The 20568-nt window shown below is 32.4% G+C and overlaps 2 protein-coding genes, 1 long non-coding RNA gene and 1 pseudogene across 3 annotated transcripts; all 4 read right to left on the bottom strand.

Moving 5' to 3' along the window:
- Nucleotides 1–2006: 2006 nt before the first annotated feature.
- On the bottom strand, nt 2007–3753 carry LOC128290531 (uncharacterized). The gene is made up of 3 exons (XR_008280399.1): nt 3154–3753; nt 2949–3070; nt 2007–2861 (listed from the first exon to the last, which is right to left on the bottom strand). It is a non-coding gene; the product is annotated as an uncharacterized LOC128290531 (long non-coding RNA).
- A 1151-nt stretch (nt 3754–4904) lies between these two features.
- Nucleotides 4905–6707, bottom strand: LOC108475423 (endochitinase-like). Its single transcript, XM_017777382.2, has 3 exons — nt 6066–6707; nt 5809–5962; nt 4905–5523 (listed from the first exon to the last, which is right to left on the bottom strand). Exons 1-3 carry the CDS (start codon nt 6520–6522, stop codon nt 5121–5123), a joined length of 1014 nt encoding a protein of 337 aa, XP_017632871.1. The 5' UTR covers nt 6523–6707; the 3' UTR covers nt 4905–5120.
- Nucleotides 6708–12697: 5990 nt separating this feature from the next.
- On the bottom strand, nt 12698–14473 carry LOC108476221 (endochitinase 1-like; annotated as a pseudogene).
- On the bottom strand, nt 13893–17579 carry LOC108476219 (protein ALTERED PHOSPHATE STARVATION RESPONSE 1-like). Its single transcript, XM_017778362.2, has 4 exons — nt 15984–17579; nt 15746–15903; nt 15412–15635; nt 13893–15325 (listed from the first exon to the last, which is right to left on the bottom strand). Exons 1-4 carry the CDS (start codon nt 17260–17262, stop codon nt 14584–14586), a joined length of 2403 nt encoding a protein of 800 aa, XP_017633851.1. The 5' UTR covers nt 17263–17579; the 3' UTR covers nt 13893–14583.
- Between the last annotated feature and the right edge of the window lie 2989 nt (nt 17580–20568).

Genomic DNA, 20568 nt, shown 5'->3' with positions numbered 1-20568 from the left:
AGAGTTGAATCGTGTCAGATCTCTAAAAGATAAACAAAGCTCTCTCAACATTGCTTTTCATTCCTAAAACTCAAGCTTGTTCAATCATTTTAAGCTATTTAATTATTTTAGATTTTTGGATGTAAATTCTGTTAATAGGAACTATTGTTAGAAACCCACTTGTGTGATCTATAATTTTAGTATCTAAAAAGATAACAAATCCTTTATCTATCCTTTAAAAAAACAAAAACAGCACATGCTAAATTAAAATTCAATCTAATATCTCAAAGTCATAAAGTTAAAATAAAGTTAAAAAAGAATAACCAAACCCAAATGAATAAAAAAAAATCGAGAAACAAATCAAATTGAATTATCATGAAGGATTTGAAAATTTTAAAAAAATTAATTGAACCGAATTGAATTTAACCCTAATAATAATTGTTTAGTCTTTCTTTTAACTTAAGCTTGATAAATATAAATCGCTATAAGGTAAACGGGCTGAGAAAGACGATGATTTTCTTTATAAATTCAATCAAGTTTAATCAATTTTGATTAGCGTTTCTAATTATTAAATTTGACTATGAATAGGCCTCGACTTAATAGTAAGGTTGGAATTTTAAGAATTTTTAGATTTTAAGCAAGGGCAAAGTCAAAATATTTTTTGGAGGGGCCAAATTTAAATTATAAATCTTTTAGAGAGCTAAAAATATAAATTCATCATTGTATTAATGTAAATACAATTTCCAATGGATTAAACTAAACTTTTTGTTGTTGGAGAGGGCATATTTTAATTTTAAATTTCAGGAGGGGCCGAAATACAATTTTAATATTAAATAACTTAAAACTTTGCAAATACTCAAGGGTTTAAAGGGGCAATTTTTCTTTTTTTGGGGCGGTAGAGCCCCTACCTGCCTCTTCTAGCTTTGCCCCTGATTTTAAGTTTAAGTCCCACCTCATGTAAATCACGTGTGAGTTCTCTTCAAATTTTATTTTTATTTAACTCTTACCATTTGTGAATCCTATTCACATATATTATGAGTATCATTTCGATTGTACTTTGTGATGCCTGATTCTGAATATAATTATTTGAATATATTATTCATAATTACAATTCTAAATGTACTTAAAATTGTATTTATAACTTCTTAAAATTTATTTATTAAATACAAATATTTCAATCCAATTAGATCAATTTAAACACATATATTTCATTAAAAACAATAGAATTTAAAGATGGTTAAAAACAATTTTGAGGGGCTTAATAAGAATTTTTAAAGATTTTGAATGATTCAATTCAGATGTTCAAAATTTTGGGGATAATGATATATGTTTAAAATTTTGGAGGGGCCAAAACTCCCCAACCCTAACTATGTTCCACAACTATGTCCCACCATAAACATTCATTTTTACAGTTAAAAATTATTAGATCAAAGAGCAAACTGATCTATTTAAAAAAAAACAATCATTTCTACGGTTAAAAATTAGTCGATGTATATTGGTATGAGGTACACGTGACATGCTACGTGTAACTTTCCTATTATTCCATCAGCCACATTTGTTTTTAACAGTTATAAAAATTTAAACAGAAAAGATTAATTTGCTCTTTGATCTACTGTATAAAGACTATTTTACTCATATTTTAAGTAAAGAGGACAAATACAATCTAATTTTTAATACAAAGACGCATAATTTTACCCAATTTCCCCTTTCTTCTACCACGATCAAAAATAATTAACAAGAAGAAATATCATTGGTTAATAAATTTGGGATGTAGCTGGAAACAATTAAGCTTCTTGGGACCATATATAATATATTTTATCCTCTCTCTTTTTAAAAAAAAAATTTGGGGAGAGAATATGAGATAAAATTAAAAAATTCTAGATGGTCAGAGTTAAAAATATTGTGTTAAAGGAGCTTAAATTAAGTTATTAATAGGCTAAAAAATGAATATTTGATTTACTAAAGGGGCTAAATGGATTAAATTGAATTATTAAAATTTAAGAGGGGCTAAAAGCATAAAACTGCAATTTTACTATTTTGGTCAAGCTCTCGTAAACTCCAATTAATCATGTTCATCAAATGATAAATTTATACGTCAAACAAATTATACTTTATCGCTCCATTGTCTCATCAATGGGGACAACACTGGGAGGCTAGCAAAGTCAAGGTAAGGCTCCCTAAAATGAAAAATAACACTTTTGACCTTCTAAAGAGACCCCTCCAAGACGTGTGAACTATAGCAAAACTAAAAGGAATTCGTAGGTTAGGTGATTTTCTTAATTAACGTTATGCCCCTCACTGACACCTCTCTCATCAGCCTGGCAAGTTATATCACCAATTGACGTACGCTTCTGATTATAAGATTAGGCATCTTCAAGCAATCTCTTAAGGAACACGGGAAACAAAATACCTTCCATTGCTGGAAGTTCGATGGAAGTTCGATCAGCTGCTCAGCGAATGAAATTTCGAAAATTTCTCAATTTCTCAATTTCCCTTGAAAGAATCAGCCCTCTCAACAATTATCATATAATAGTATGCATAATTGATGTCATAGAATATTATCACGTAATATTATGCATAATTATAGAACCCAATGCGCGCGATCCTCTACCCTATTGTCCGGACCACCTTGACCGCATTCCAAGCCGCCATTGATAATATTCGTGATCACACCATACCCCTGAAGTTCACCTTCTCCGTCACCTTGCCAAATTCCGACAATCACATCGTGGCAAGAAGGCTTCCATGATTGCAGTTGTCATCTAGAACCAGAGAGCAGACTCAAAGGACATGGTAACATTCGTTTTTAGCAGGTCAAGGTGTCGTAAAAGCTTGTCCTTTCGTCCTATGGATTCGCCAAACTGGCCATAGTTATATAATTCCTATGGATATCAAATGAAATTCCCTAAGCAATGTCAATAAAAAACGAAGTTTCTTTTATTACCATAGAAAAGTGATCATGAAGTTACCATGAAAGTTGCATGGGACCTCGGCCACCGGGGTAATTAGAGTCTTCGTTGCAATAACCAGCAGGGCAACCTATTTCCTAGTTATAGCAATATCCAATCACCGTGTGTGGTGTCCCATCCACCTACAGAAATCATCAAAATACTTGTTAAAAATGATACTCTAATGTTTTGATTTCTGTACTTAGAAAAATCTAGACAAAATTACCAGTAGTTTTGTGGGAAGTTTGGCCTAAGAAAGCAGCAACTTCCCTTTCCCGTGCCTCATCATCACCGGTTGCCGGAAAGTGGCTGCTAAGAAACCATCATAGGTGTAGAAGTTATCAGCATAGCAGCTAGGATCGTTTTCTACAACTGCACCACCAGTTTCTCGACCACCGCCACCACTGCCAATGTCATCTCTGGTGCGATTACTTTGGCATTTTTCCTTGAGGCATTAATCGTCAGTGGAGCCACACCAACCCCATTTGCTACAACATAAGCCTCCTTGACACAAAGCACAACCGGCTTGCTTCTCGCATTGCTCCACGGTGGCCAGGACACACACACACGCGCACACATATATATGTGTGTATTTGTGTATATAATGGCTCTGGCAGATTTCAGATTCTTACCTACTAAACGATGCTAAAGGTGCAGAGAGAATTATAGGAAAATGAACCCATGATTTATAACTCTAGTAATCAGCAGCTTGTATCGTATATAATATACTGTCAGTGTTTATATCTATATAAACCTATATACTTACAGTGAATTACACACGCTATAAAGTTACAATGTACAGAATTCATTTTGGCTTTTGTTATAAACACCATATGTTATTGAAGTTGCTTGCAATTTGCAGGGCACAACAATGGACATAATTCAATTTAATATGAAAAAAAGATAAATAGTACGACATTTGACCGTGTATCGGCATTCTTAACTTGCATTCACTCTTAAAACGCTCACGAAAAACGACCCTATATTTATAAAATATAGGTTATTTGTTTATGGGTTAAGTTATTTATTTAAGTTTAAAAGCTCGTTTAAAATTTGAGAGAGTTTAGATAAAAATATTAGGTTTGAAAAATGGGTTTGAGTAAAAGAAATTAAGCTTGTTTAAAATATGAGTTAGATTTGTGCTTGAACATTCAAAGCTCGAGCCCATCCCAATAAATTTTTTTAAGTTTGTAATGTTTTATATATTACGTAATTTATAACAGATAAAAATAAAATCTACTTTTAAAATTTTTATGGTGTAAATATTTGTTTGGTGTTCATCTTCTCCGGTATTAGCCTAGGTTCAAATCATCATTATACTAAAAAATATTAAGAAAACTTTAATAATTCTAAAAAAGAACTTTAATAAATAAAAAATATATAAAATTATTAAATAAATGATATAAATATATTTTTAAAATTTTAAAAAAGTAAAATGGGCAGGCCTAAAATGGGTTTGGGTTAGCTATATACAAATATTGATGGATTTGGACAAAATTTTAAGCCTATATTTTGAGTCGAGCCAAACTTGGGCAAACATAAATTGTGTTATTACCATGCTAGGCCTAACCTGAACTGAGTCTGACCCATAATCATCTCTACTTTAAAGTATTTAAGCAGATCTCTCAACTATGGTTGGTGTTGTGTTCAAGGGGTCCATCTCGGATTTATCCCTGAGTTTTGTCTCCTAATCACTTAGAGTACCTCAAGAGGTTTACAAAGTGAGAGAGCGCCTCACTTATAAAAAAAGTGAGAGTATTTGTTTTTAATGAGATTTAAACCCATGCTATTACATGACGTTTGTGAGTAAATGAGGACTAGTGTGGTTAAAAGACAGAAATGAGAAAACTATAGCCATTTGATCAAGACACATTAGAAACTAATTGGTTACCGAGTATGTTGTTTTTCTCTGAAAACCTTCTCTTAATGTTGAAATTGGTTGAATTAGTTGAAAGGTAAATTTAATGCAAAACATAATTAATGTAATAAATTAAGGATTAAGCATAGATTTTATTATGCTTCTGCTAAAGCTTACATAAAATTTAAAACACAGCAACTTTCACATAATTAAGCATAGAACACATTGTCCATATATATATATATATATATACATATGTAGCATCAAGAACAACACTGTTCTATGTCTTTTATTTCAATGCAGAAAGTTGTTATCTACTATTCAGACACCGTAAGCTATATAGACTCCAGTAAGAGACCCCAGTTGAAAGGCCTCTGATTGTAGCAATCAAGGTTGGGGCCATAGCTAACTCCAAGAATGTCACAGTACCTTTCATAGAACATAATTCGACTCACTACCCTATCGTCTGGACCACCATTACCACATTCCAAGCCGCCATTGATAATATTTGTTGTCACACCGTACCCTGGAAGCCGACCAGCGGCTATGTCGTTAGCGGAAGGTGTCCACTCTCCGGTGATCACACTGTGGCACGATGGCTTCGGGGGTTGTGCAGTCATCCAGAACCAGAGAGCAGACATGAAGGACAATGTAACATTGGTTTTCAGCACCTCAGGGTGTTGTAAAAGCTCCTCCTTCTGTCCTATGGATTCTCCAAATTGGCCATAGTTATAGTTCCTGCCATATCAAATTCCATTTTCATTTTATAGCAGTGTCAACAAAATAAGTTTTTGTCTAATCACTAACGGTAAAACCACCCTACAGAGGTGTTCATTGCGAAGCTAAGCCGGATTTAAGCTTAATATTAATATATTTTATGTGTGTTTCAGTTAAATTCGATTTCAAAATTTTGTTCAAACTTATCTATATTTATAAATAATTAATTAAAACTCATTTTATTCCCTAATATATTTTAAATTAATGTGATATCTTAAAAGTAGAAAGATGGCAGTATGAATTTACCAAGAAAGTTGCATGGGACCGCGGCCACAATAGTTTACACCAGCATAACATGGATAATTTGGGTTATTATCACAATAACCTGCAGGGCAACCTACTTCCTCATTGAAGCAATATCCCCATGCATATCGACCACCGGGTGCACCGTCCCATCCACCTACGCAGATCATCATTTTACTCGTTTAATATATATACATATAAATGATACACGAATGTTTATATTTCTGTACTTCGGAAAAGCTATAAGACAAATTAACTACCGGTAGTTTCGTGGGAAGTTTGGCCTAAGAAAGCAGCAACTTCCCTTTTCCGAGTGTCGTTATCCCCGGTCGCCGCAAAGGCCGGATACAATTTTGCGGCAGCTATGAAAGCATCGTAGGTGTAGAAGTTAGCGGCTGGGCAACGAGGATCGTTCCTATATGGCAGCATCTCTTCAAACATTTCACTCGATATAATGTCACCAAGTGCACCACCGTCACCGCCGCTTTCTCCGCCTCCACCGCCACCACCACCAGAGTCACCATCAGTGCAATTAAGTTGACAACCATTTTCCACGAGGCAGTAGCTGTCAGTGGTGCCACAGTAGCCCCATCTGCTACAACATATGCCACCAGGACATAAAGCACCACCGGCTTCCACGCCACATTGCACAGCTGTGGCTAGAACCACCGCATAGGATAAAAACAATGAAGAAAATAACAACGTATGTAATCTCATAATTGCAAATGTACGTAGATTTGTGATGAAATGCGAGAGGATAGGGTTACCGATAAATATCAGAACGTGGCGCTGGCTGGTTTTGGATTCTCATCCACCATAGGACAATCAATTATTACAAAAAAAGTTGGACACGTCTAACATGCGTGGACTGCCATTTTTTTATTTTTTAATAATATTTCGCCTCGTTATTCAATAAAATTTGGCTTTTTGCATATAAATTCTTTTGTATGTGGTTTGTAATTTTAGTATCAAACATCAAATCTTTTAGTTATTCTTAAACAAACAAACAAAAGCATAGCTACCGACAAAACATTTATGCCAAAATGTAATTGATGTTCATTATTGAAGATCGGAGGGTAAAATTATCATAGAGTTAACTTGTATTTTATTTTTTTATTTAACATATCTTATTTATTTTTATTAGTACGAGGTGTACGTGGTACATAAGGTGTAACTATCTTGTTAGTAAGCAGTTTTTGTTTGTAAGCAAGCCATAAAAAGAAGTGAATGCAATGTTGGCCTTGATAATTTCAAATGGCCTTCCACATATTATCTCTCTCGTTTCACATAGCCACTTTTAACATATGATATGTACTTTTTAACTGAAAAACCTCCATTTGCTGTATTTGTCCAAAAAATTTTATCAACGTCAGCTAGAGGATGCAGTGATGGAATGCTCATAATCTTTTTGAGAATCTCTTCCGGTAATCATTCCTTAAAAGCCTCCAGATTCCATGCTCCATCTTCTGCTACCATATCTTTAAGAAAACAGTTCGTGATAAAACTTTTTTTTATAATCCATATTCGAAGTGGCAAAACCTTTTTTCTTTGTCATAAGATACATAGGAAATTTAATTTTGAATCCAAATTTACTTATTATTAGGATTAAATTCGAGTATTGCTATTTGAATATTAATCCGAATTAGTTAAATTATTTGTCCAATATTTGAGTTCACTAATTATATGCATTTAGTATGCATAAAAATATGGGTTAATATACCATTTGATATCTAAATTCAATTTTAATGTTTAAATTGGTATTTGAGTTTTTTTATTCTGATTTGGTGCTTAAGTCTGACTTCAATGTTCAATTTGATCTACAGATAAAACAACATCATGTGACCGTGAAGATTTGACATGTATGCTAGCTCCAGTAAAAATATATAAATACTTTAATTGGGACCAATAAAAGAATCTAAATACCAAATTAAACATTAAAACTAAAATTATGTACAAATTAACATGTTAACCCAATAAAATTTAAATTTAAATATTTGATTTACAAATTTAGGTAATGAATATCGAAGATTTATATCCACCTTCGTTCTTAATCCACAACAAATAATACTTAAAATAGTTTAAATCATAAAGTTAGAAATACCCAAATATCTAAATAAGCACTATTCATTGTTATTCTTGTTTTACTAATATGGGGAGTAATCCACTTACACGGTTTAAACTAAAGTAAGTTTACACATTTTCATAATTATTTATACGATTAATATTTTAATGATATAATCATTATATTCCATAATCTATTATATGCCAAATTCATATCACTTATGTAAAAATAATTCAACCGTTGAATGTGAAATTGAAATATAAAAATTTAAATATTTATTTTGAGTATAACAGAGACACGAAAATCACAATTTAACTCATACTGAAAATGTGTGATATGTTATTGTCAAATATTTAAGAAATATTGAAACGTGGCGCTGGCAATTTTCAGATTCTCATCTACCAAAGGACCAATTATTACAAAAAAAGTGGGACACATTTGACACGTGGGCGGCTATTCAATAATTATTTTAGTGCTAAATTACTATTTGTTGGAAACATTTGACACGTGGGTGGAAATTCAATAATTATTTTAGTGCTAAATTACTATTTGGGCTTCAACTCGGCAATAATTTTTATTTTAATGTTTGAATTTTTTTTTTCTGTCTAATTAATTTCTAAACTTAACAATGATTCTCATGTTAAGGTTTGAACTAGGTTATTAAGACTTAAATTTTTTTATTCAAGTTAATTATTAAACTTGATTATTGTTTTTATATTAAGGTCTGAACTTGATAATTGTTTATATATTAGGGCCTAAACTTTAAAGCTTTTAAGAAAATATTGAGGACTAACTTAGACAAAAACAAGTTAAAGCCTCAATATGAGAACAATTATGAGGTTCAGTATTAAACTTAAATAAAAAAAGGTTCAACCAAGAATACGGCCTGACTTGGACAAATAAAATAGTTCAAGTCCCAAAAAATAATTTAACCCATTTCTCGATATAAATCTCTCAATTTTTTTATAATTATACTGTATTGCAATTAAATTTGCTTTTTATTTATAAAATTCAAACGACAAATAATACTATCAAACTTATTATCATTTCGTTCCATAAATACTCTCGCTATTAAATCATTTTCATGAATTTTGTTTCAGGGACCATTGTTCCAAAATATCGTATAAGAAAAAACAAACAAAAGCTTGAGTACCAAAATCTAATTAAAATTTTATTATGTGTAAATATTATGCATACGTTTCAATTTCAGCAGGTATGAATTTTGCCTAACTAAATTTTCAAAAATTTTGAGTAGCTTAATAAAATTTCTCAAAATTTTGGGTATTTATTTCAAATTTTCAAAATTTCTTTGGGGGGGGGGGGTTTTAATCATAGCTTTCCAAAAAAAAGATTTGGGGGCTTCCTTGCCCTAACTATGGTTGTCTCTCAGTCTCATCATGCAGTGTTGTTATAGGTGGGTTTTGTCCAATTATATTCCAATTCTTTGTCCATTTGTGCTTTTTAATTATTTGATTATACATCGTAATTGCTTAAGTATGTACATAGAAGAAGCCAAAAACTTAATTAAGCAGTCTAAAATCAAATTATAATTTTAAAGGATTAAAATATAATTTTATTATTATATATGCTTATTATTTAAGACAATATTTTAAAGGAATTAAATTAAAATTTTATCATCTTGGAGCCCCAAGTGTAATTTATCATTAAATTAACTTATAGTTTTAGATATTTATTGCGGGAGCTTGACTCTTTCGGGAGAAATCTTCGAATTGTTGTCTGTTAGGGAGCCAACTCAATCTCTTAACAACTGAAGGTATCCACCAAAGAGGGTTTTGTCTCCTGTACTCTACCGAAAGCCGACATGTTGATCCCCAACAAGTGACCTATATGCCATAAGTCAAGGGTTTTAAACCCCGCCAAGGGCCAGAAACTCACGTCACCTTGGTGGGTGGCCATACACCTACGTAAAGTCGATGCGTTTTTGACTCTGTGAACTAGGCCGTCAGAGTAGCCGCTCAAGGGAGACAGAACCCTCCTCGAAGGAAAATACCTTCAGTTGTTGGGAGACTGAGTCAACTTTCTAGTAGACGACACTTCGAAGACTTTTCTCGAAGGAACCGGGCCCCCTAAAAGAAATTTAAAGAGACTAAAATGATAATTTACCATCTTTGTGTGTGGCATTAAGGTCTTTGGATATGTATTTGTAATTTAAAGTTGAATCGAGTCAAATCTCTAAAAAATAAACAAATTTCTCTCAACATTGCTTTTCATTTCTTAAACTCAAACTCATTCAATCGTTTTAAGCTATTTAATTATTTTGGCTTTGTGGACATAAATTCTATTAATAGGAACCATTGTTAGAAACCTACTTGTGTGATCTATATATAATTTTAGTATCCAAAAGATAACAAATCCTTTAACTATCCTTTAAAAAACAAAAATAGCACATGCTAAATTAAAATTCAATGTAATATCTCAAAGTCATAAAGTTAAAATAAAGTTAAAAGAATAACCAACCATAAATTTAGTATAAAAAATCGAGAAACAAATCAATGTGAATTATCATGAAGGATTTAAAATTTAAAAAAATTAATCGAACTGAACTGAATTTAACCCTAATAATAATTGTTTAGTCTTTCTTTTAACTTAAGCTTGGTAAATATAAATCTCTATAAGGAAAATAACAAAAAAGGGGGCTGAGAAAGACGATGTTTTTCTTAATAAATTCAATCAAGTTCAATCAATCTTGATTAACATTTCTAAATATCAAATTTGAGTATGAATAGACCTCGACTTACTAGTAAAGTTGAAATTTTGAGAATTTTTAGATCTTAAGCAAGGGCAAAGCCAAAATGTTTTCTGAAAGGGCCAAATTTAAATTATAAAATTTTAAAGAGTTAAAAATATAATTTCATTATTGTATTAATGTAAATACAATTTTCTAGGGATTAAACTAAACTTTTTGTTGTTGGAGAGGGCATATTTTAATTTTAAATTTTTGGAGGGGCCGAAATACAATTTTAATATTAAATTAACTTAAAAGTTTGCAAATGCTGAAAGGTCTAAAGGGGCAATTTTTCTTTTTTTGGGGGTAGAGCCTTTGCCTGCCTCTTCTGGCTTTGCCCCTGATCTTAAGTTCAAGTCCCACCTCATGTAAATCACATGTGAATTCTCTTTAGATTTTATTTTTATTTAAGTCTCACCATTTGTGAATCCTGTTCACATATATTATGAGTATCATTTTGATTGTACTTTGTGATGGTTGATTCGATTATAATTATTTGAATATATTATCCGTAATTACAATTCTAAATGTGCTTAAAATTATATTTATAACTTCTTAAAATTTATATATTAAATCCAAATCTTTCAATCCAATTAGATCAATTTAAACACATATATTTCATTAAAAACAATAGAATTTAAAGATGGTTAAAAACAATTTTGAGGGACTTAATAAGAATTTTTAAAGATTTTGAATGATTCAATTTAAATTTTCAAAATTTTAAGGATAATGATAAATAGGGGCCAAAACTCCACAACCCTAACTACATTCCACAACTATGTCCCACTACAAACATTCAGTTTTATAGTTAAAAATTATTAGATCAAAGAGCAACCTGGTCCCTTTTTTAAAAAAAAAATCATTCATTTCTACGGTTAAAAATTGGTCCATTTATATTCATATGAGGTATACGTGACATAGCACGTGTAATTGTCCAATTATTCCATCAACCACATTCGTTTTTAACAGTGATGAAAATTTAAATAGAAAATATTAATTTGCTCTTTGATTCAGCATTTAGAGATTAATTTACTCATATTTTAAGTAAAGATGACAAGTACAATCTAATTTTTAATACAAAGACCGATAATTTTATCCAATTTCACCTTTCTTCTGCCACGATCAGAAATAGTTAACAAGAAGAAATATCATTGGTTAATAAATTTGGGATGTAGATGGAAACAATTAAGCTTCTTGGGACGATATATAATATATTTTAACCACTCTTTTTTTAAATTTTGTTTGGGGAGAGAATATGAGATAAAATTAAAAAACTCTAGACGGTGAAAGCTAAAAATATTGTGTTAAAGTAGCTTAAATTGAGTTATTAATGGGCTAAAAAATGAATATTTGATTTATTAAAGGGGTTAAATGGATTAAATTGAATTTTTAAAGTTTAGGAGGGGTTAAAAGCATAAAACTGCAACTGTACTATTTTGGTCAAGCCGTAGTAAACGTCCAATTAATCATGTTCATCAAATGATAAATTTATACGTCAATCAAACTATACTTTATCGCTTCATTGTCTCATCAATGGGGACAGGGAGGCTAGTAAAGGCAAGACAAGGCTCCCCTAAAATGAAAAATAACACTTTTGACCTTTTAAAATTTATAAAATTATAAGTTAATTTATTGTCAAATTATACTTTGATCCTTCAAAAATTGTAAAACTTTAATTTAGTCTTTTAGGAAATTATAAAAATATAAGTTAGTACTAGTGAAATTGCATTTTAACTCTCATAAAAATACATAATTTTATTCCAACGCCCAAATTTCTTTTTTGAAAAGGTTGGTGTTTGGTAAACTGACCATATCCTAAAACCAGAGCTAGCAAGGTTATCATGGCAAGGTACAATAATAATTGCCTCTCTAGTCGAGGAGAAGCTTATAAAGAGACACCTCCAAGATGTGTGAACTATAGCAAAACTAAAAGGTAAACATAGGTTAGGTGATTTTTTTAATTAATGTTATGCCCCACACTGACACACACTGACACCTATCTCACGAGTCTTATAAGTTATATCACCAATTAATGTGCTCCTGATTATGAGATTAGACATCTTCAAGCAATCTCTTAAGGCACGTTGTATAGGAAATAAAATACCTTCCATTGATGGAAGCTCGATCAGCTGCTGAACAAATGACATTTCGAATATTTCTCAATTTTTCTTGGAAGAATCAGCCCTCTCAACAATTATCATATAATGGTATGCATAATTGATGTCATAGAATATTATAAAATAATATTATGCATAATTATAGAACCCAATGCCATCCTCTACCATGTTGTCCGGACCACCATGACCGCATTCCAAGCCACCATTGATAATATTCGTGATCACACCATACCCCTGAAGTTCACCTTCTCCGTCACCTTGCCAAATTCCGACAATCATATCGTGGCAAGAAGGCTTCGATGATTGCAGCTGTCATCTAGAACCAGAGCGCAGACTCAAAGGCCATGGTAACATTCGTTTTTAGCAGGTCAAGGTGTCGTAAAAGCTTGTCCTTTCGTCCTATTCATTTGCCAAACTGGCCATAGTTATATAATTCCTATGGATATCAAATGAAATTCCCTAAGCAATGTCAATAAAAAACCAAATTTCTTTTATTACCATAGAAAAGTGATGAAGTTACCATGAAAGTTGCATGGGACCTCGGCCACCGGGGTAATTAGGGTCTTCGTTGCAATAACCTGCAGGGCAACCTATTTCCTCGTTATAGCAATATCCAATCACCGAGTGTGGTGTCCCATCCACCTACAGAAATCATCAAAATACTTGTTAAAAATGATACTCTAATGTTTTGATTTCTGTACTTAGAAAAATCTAGACAAAATTACCAGTAGTTTTGTGGGAAGTTTGGCCTAAGAAAGCAGCAACTTCCCTTTCCCGAGCCTCATCATCACTGGTTGCCGCAAAGTGGCTGCTAAGAAACTATCACAGGTGTAGAAGTTAACAGCATAGCAGCTAGGATCGTTTTCTACAACTGCACCACCAGTTTCTCCACCATCGCCACCACTGCCAATGTCATCTCTGGTGCAATTACTTTGGCATTTTTCCTTGAGGCAGTAATCGTCAGTGGAGCCACACCAACCCCATTTGCTACAACATAAGCCTCCTTGACACAAAGCACAACCGGCTTGCTTCCCGCATTGCTCCACAGTGGTCAGGACACACACACACGCGCACACATATATATGTGTGTATTTGTGTATATAATGGCTCTGGCAGATTTCAGATTCTTGCCTACTAAATGATGCTAAAGGTGCAGAGAGAATTATAGGAAAATGAACCAATGATTTATAACTCTAGTAATCAGCAGCTTGTATACAGCCTCATATATAGTATACTGTCAGCGTTTATATCCATATAAACCTATATGCTGACAGTGAATTACACACTCTATAAAGTTACAATGTACAGAATTCATTTTGGCTTTTGTTATAAACACCATATGTTATTGAAGTTGCTTGCAATTTGCAGGGCACAACAATGGACATAATTCAATTTAATATGAAAAAGAGATAAATAGTACAACATTTGACCGTGTATGAGCATTCTTAACTTGCATTCACTCTTAAAACGCTCAAGAAAAACGACCCTATATTTATAAAAAAAGAACTCTTTAATCATGCAAAAATTGTGGAGGAAAAGCTTACTCCAATGGTTCATGCCCGAATTTCTTTCGATGGAAGACGGTTCACGATGCTGTTGAGTCGAAAAGAATGCAATGAGTTGCGATTTTGAATGAGATTTTGCGACACCATGAATTGTTCTTACTTCTCGAGCTCTTGGCAAGCTTTGATGGTTTTGGAAGGCTTTGCTATCCACATCACTGAGCAACATTAACGACCCCATGGTTTGCTCCCTTCTTATTTCCCTCATCACCCGAGCTGAATTGTGCGTTACTGTACCAGTCTAACCAACCACTTAGCTTTGTTTCTCGTAGTTTATTTCATTTTACTGCCCTATGAAACTCTTTCACGTTCTTGACCGGTTCTTTCTTCAACACGTTGCAAAAGCTCCTCATAAGCTTTTGAAGACTCCGAACTGAACTTTTCCATCGCCTCAAAAATACGTTGTAAGCTCCCCTGCAAATTGCCACTACTAGTCTCACTCTGATACACGACATGTCCAGAAACTGACAAACTATTACCATCTCCAGAGACCAAAACGATTTGTTTATCCAATGCTTGGATCTCTTTTTGTAACTTTTGATCCTCTCTATCCAAATTCATACCCCGTCTCTCTAAATCCTTATTAGTCATCATTCTCCGATGCATTTCTGATTTATCGTGTTCCCAAAGTTGGAACAGACTCATAGCAAAAATCCGCATCGAATTAACCACTTCCCGTTCTGACATTCTATCCATTGTTTGTGACCATTGATTACATATTACAAATATGGGTGGTGCACCAACCCGACTAGGTGAAAATGGAGCTATTCCATCATCGGTCACTTCTGGTTCATAGTAAAGACATTTCAAAAGCCAATTATTCAAAGCCCTGACGTAACCCTTTTGTGCACCTATCCAACGAGAGAATCTTAGAGCCCAATTAATAAGTTCATGCTCGAGCTGTAATGTAGCTGTAAGATGGTCATCGCTGAGCTTTTTGCCCGCTCCAATAGAACCTAAAGCTTTGGCTTCTCTAATCACCTCATACTGATTTCGATGGCATTTGAGCATACATTTCCACATTCTGCTTAACCTGGTGAAAAGAATTACAAGGAAACGACATGAGACAAATGTAACCTGCGTGCCATATATATACAAGCTAATGAAAACACTGTTTACCCTTCAATCAGTTCATTGAGCAGCGGCCATAGTTCATCGTCCCTGATCTTATTGATTGTTACAGATATCTTATCAACAACTTGAATTGCAATTCGCAACTTTGTAGATAGGCTCCTGATTATATTCCGGGTTGAATCAACTTTAGTAGCTTCAGCACCCCGTTCATCAAGTCGTTTCAACCTACGGGATTTCTTATCGTAAGCTACCCGTATCTTCTCCTCGGCCTGCATTGCATATGAAAGTTCGAGTGAATGAACATCAAAAAGGTAATGCAGCACATAACAAGAACAGGGCAATGCATATACAATCTATATATATATGTATATATATATACCTTCACTTCATTATAGAGCTTTTTTTCCCAAAGATACAACTTTTGCAAAGTAGAGGAAAGGCTTTTCGGTTTCCTAGCCAATTCTTCATCGAAGTCTAGTAAAGCTGGATCGGTGTTATCGGTTAAAGATGGCTGAACTAGGAGCAACATCTTCGAACCTGTTTCATAGCGAAAATCCTAGATTTAGCATTAACACTTACTATTACCTAAAATTCCACACTTTCTAGTCCACAATTACCATGTTTGTGCTGATAATGAAGTGTTCCGACTTCGAGCAGCTTGGCAATTTCATTGGCCGACTCCGAAGCTCTCACGAACTGAACCTCTATCTCTTTAGCCACCTCGAAAGCATTCCTCGGAACGGTTCCTGATCCATTGCTACATTCCTCGGCCCTCTCATTGTCCACAACTTTCTTATCCACCACATGAACTTCATATTCCACTCTCTCATTTTCCATCCCATCACTCGGTCTTGCCTCCTCGGCTTCATTACTTGCAACTTTCCCATCTTCTGCTTCGACCGGAGACTTCGAATACCCGTCACCGCTGCCGCCACTGCCACCTCCGCCTCCATGAACTTCTTTAAGTACTTCATGTTGATAATCTTCATCTTCTAAATCAGGTATTCCTTCCTCTTCCCTTACCTCCCTTGAATCCCTACTTGGTGTATAAGGACGATTGTAGTTCTCATAAATCTCAAAAGGGTTCAAAAAATCCCAAGCTGAAGCTCTGGGAGGTGAAGGTGGAGGCGGCGGCGGTTTGGAGGATGACGCTACAGCCCCCACCGCCGCCGTCGACGGCTGTTGCAGTGAAGAATCATAACCAGGCGCCAGATAAGAAGAATAATTACTGAAACCACCGTAATTTTGGTAACCCGGATTAAGGTATGAACTAGGATTATCATTAAAATAAGGATAATAAGAAGAAGGAGATGAAGATTCACCCATATAAACAGTCTCTGGATTCATAGGCCTTTGTTCATAAACAATAGACGGCATTGGCTGTTTCTTCATGAAATTCATATGCATAAACTCATTTGGAAATGACCCAGATTCAAAACCTCCATAATTGGGATAATTTTGCTGAATATACTCTATATGACCACCGCCGCCGCCGTCGTGTAAAGGTGAAGAATGACCCGAATGATGCAAAGACGCACCGGAATCATCCTCATCTGAATCGGAATGGAACTGTAGATGAGACCCAGAATTTGAATGAGAATGGCGGTGAGAAACAACATTCTTTTTCGGTGAACTCGACCCACCTTCAACCTGATCCACCGCTTTACCTTTATCAGACTGCGGAGAAGGCGGCGGCGGCGCCTCTAAAGAAGCTTCAGGATCATACTCAACAAAACTATTCAAAGACTGACCAAACAACTTCAAAGAAGCAATATAAGCAACATGAGCTTCAGCTAACGCAAATCTTTGTTGAATCGCTTCATCTAGAAAACTACATCTTTCTCTACAAAGAGAAACTGCTGGTAAATCATCTAACTTGGAACTAGAACATCCCATAACTCCAAAAGAAAAGAAAAAAACGACCCAACAAAGCTTAGTATCTAATTCAAATGTAGGAAACAGAAAAACATGATAATAGTGATTGTTTCTGGGGAAAATTTCAGTGAATGATGAGAAAGAAAAGGAAAAAAGAAAGAGCGAATCTTTCTGTGTGTGTGACAGCGAGGAGTGTATCGTCGGGTTGTAAACATGAACAGAAAGTAGAAAAAAGACAAAACAAAGAGATGGAAAAACAACTCTTTTCTCGAACTGTGCCTGTTTTGTGTGCGTCGGTGTGTGTACATTGCTGGACCGTTATTATATCAAATCAAATTATAAATATTAATTTCTCTTTTTTTTATTAATAGTATAGTTATTGGTATTGGAGAATAAAAGTTACGTCATATGGTTAAAAAGGAATGAATTTTTTTTTTTATTCTTTTTCTATTTCTGGATAATGAGTGGGAAAATTCTTGTTTGGGTTGAAAGAAAGTTTTGTGTTTTGACAATTTCCCGCTTCCGCCTTGAAATTTTATACGTAATTAGGGGTGGTAATTTTAATTATTTTTTAAAAATTAATATATTATACTAAAATATTATTAGACATTTTAGAGTTGATGAAAACAACTACTTCATAGTCAAGTTTGGGGGTGAAATTTTTAAATAAAATAGAGGTTTAATGGGTTTAAGATTTAAAATATTAAAATTTGAGCGAGGAAAATTGTCCCGTCTCACTCTATTGATATCCTCAATCATTATCATTATATTGTTATTATATTACTTCTTACTTATCACTATCATAAACTTGTCTAATCGAGTTCGAAATAGACTTAAACTCGGAACAATAAAAACTCAAAAGAATTTAACACAACTAAATAATTCGAACTCCAAATGACTAAAACTTAAAAGGATCTTAACCCATAATGACATGAGTTTCAAACTCATTATTAGAATCCAAAATAATCACAACTCGAAATGAATTTAACCCGAAACAACTCAAATTAAAAATAACATGAACTGAAAAATTAATCTAAATCCAAAATGATTTGAACTCGAAATTAACTTTGAAATAAAACAAAAAAAAAACACTCAATTGGTAACAATGTAATTGAAAAATGTTATAATAAATCTAAATTTAACCCAAAAAAAAAAAGAATGACTAAATTCCAAATATCAAAAAATTACAGGGACTTATAGTACAATTTGCCCTTTTGTAAATGATTTAAATTGAGTTATTCCTTTGTGGTGAAGGTGAAAGCAACCATCCCATGAAGGAAACATTTGGTTTATTTTATAAAGTTAGATTCTCAATTGGGCACTTTTGATAAGCTTACTATAAATAACTCAAAATCTTATTATATTAATATGAAAATGAAAGGACCTACTTTTTAATTTAATAATAATTTTTTTCTGACTAAACAAACCTTGTCAAGATTTTGGATTTGACAAACACATCCACACTAATAATGCTTTGCACATGCCCTTTGTAGTTACTTAACTGTAACAATGTGATTTAAAAGTATAACATGTCCATCAATTATACCATAACTCACAATTCAATTTTTTTTATTATTTATTTAAAATAAACCTTAACATTATTCATAAATTTTAAAATTAAATTGCAGCTGTTGATTGAGTTTTAACTCGATTAGTATCGATATTATTATCAGTACAAAAAAACGTAAGTTCGAGTACGCTGAAGCACTAGAGCTATGAGTAGTTTTAAGTATTGTATCAAAAAGAACAGATATAATAAGAATCCATAAAAATTTAAATTGCAGCTAGTCAAATTCGTTATTAATTCTTGTATTATTTACTCATTTTAGTCCTTATGATTTTTTAAATATTAAAATTTTAATCCTAATTTAAATAGTAACTACTAAATCTATTAATTAAAATGGTGTAATTTTTCGTGAACATTACGTGAAAATTGTAAGAAAAATATAATTTTTTGAAGATTATTAAAATTATTTTAATTACACTTTTTTTTTCCTATTTTTATTTATATTAACCATTGGATCCTCCCACGTGAGCACTCATGGGATCCATAATTTTGAATTCTAGATCAACGACCATTGACAAGGGAAAAGAGACAGTATGGGATTGATGGATTTGTTTATAGATTAAATTATTTATTCAATTAGTAGAAATTTGGTAAAAGTAGCAGAGGCATTTTATTCATTTTACTTCAAAAATTGGATAAATTAATTTTTTTACGTAATATCTAAGAATAAAATTATTATTTTCATTAAAATATTTTTTTCTATTAAAATTGATGTGACTAACAAAGTAATCAAATAATAACACATGACAAGTTACGATACTTCATGTTGATGTACATGATCAATTTTAATAGAAAGACCAATTTGCTCTTTGATTTAATGTATAGAGATTAATTTACCCATATTTTTAGTATAGTGGACAAAATGCAATTCAACTTCTAATAAGCCCTTAATTGTTTAGATTTTAAAATTTAAATTTTAACTAAATTATGGGCATCACAAACAATTAATAAAAATTAAAAATAGTGATGGTATTAAAATATTTTTGTATAAAATAATAAAAATTAGAAAGGTAGCACATGGCATGCAAAATAAAATTTGGGTACAATCACACACCCCAATTTAATTATAAGTTTATCGATATTATTATCAATGCAGGAGGATGTAAGTTTAAGTTTGCTACGCATTATTCTCATATTTAAGAATTGGGAGGGGTTCGGATAGTTTTAGGCATTATATAAAAAAGAGCAGATATTATAAACCTATAATGAGATTAATCTTTGAAAATTAAAAGTATGATAAAGTATTATTAGTGGGATTATTATTTAATATACGGTGGTAAAGATTTTAACTCCTCAAGCGAGTTTAAGAAATCGTTATGTGTTCTATTTATTTAGTTTTTTATTTTTAAAATATTAATTAAAATCACTTTGCGTTTCTTAAGTCTGCTTGTAGAGTTAAAAATTTCACCACTAATATATCAAATTTGATATTACTCTGAATAATAATTCTAATAAAATTGTATTTTAAATTTAATCAAGTTTATATAAACATTTTAATTCCTTGAAATTTTTAATAAATTTTCTGCTTTAAATTATTTTGAGTTACAATTAAATAATAAAAATTATAAACATTGAATTAAATAATTTAATTCAAATTTACTCATAAAAATACTAAAATATTATAATATCAATCAATACATTCAATTTTTTTTTAAAAAAGTTTGTGTATCTTTTGGGATCTCAATCCTCATTATGAAAATAAAATAAAATGTGACAAGCAACATAGTTTTTCACATTTTAAGTTAAGTAGTTATCAACTT

Source organism: Gossypium arboreum, chromosome 3 (assembly GCF_025698485.1).
Source record: "Gossypium arboreum isolate Shixiya-1 chromosome 3, ASM2569848v2, whole genome shotgun sequence".
Lineage (NCBI taxonomy): Eukaryota > Viridiplantae > Streptophyta > Magnoliopsida > Malvales > Malvaceae > Gossypium > Gossypium arboreum.
This window is presented reverse-complemented; position numbering and strand designations above follow the sequence as displayed.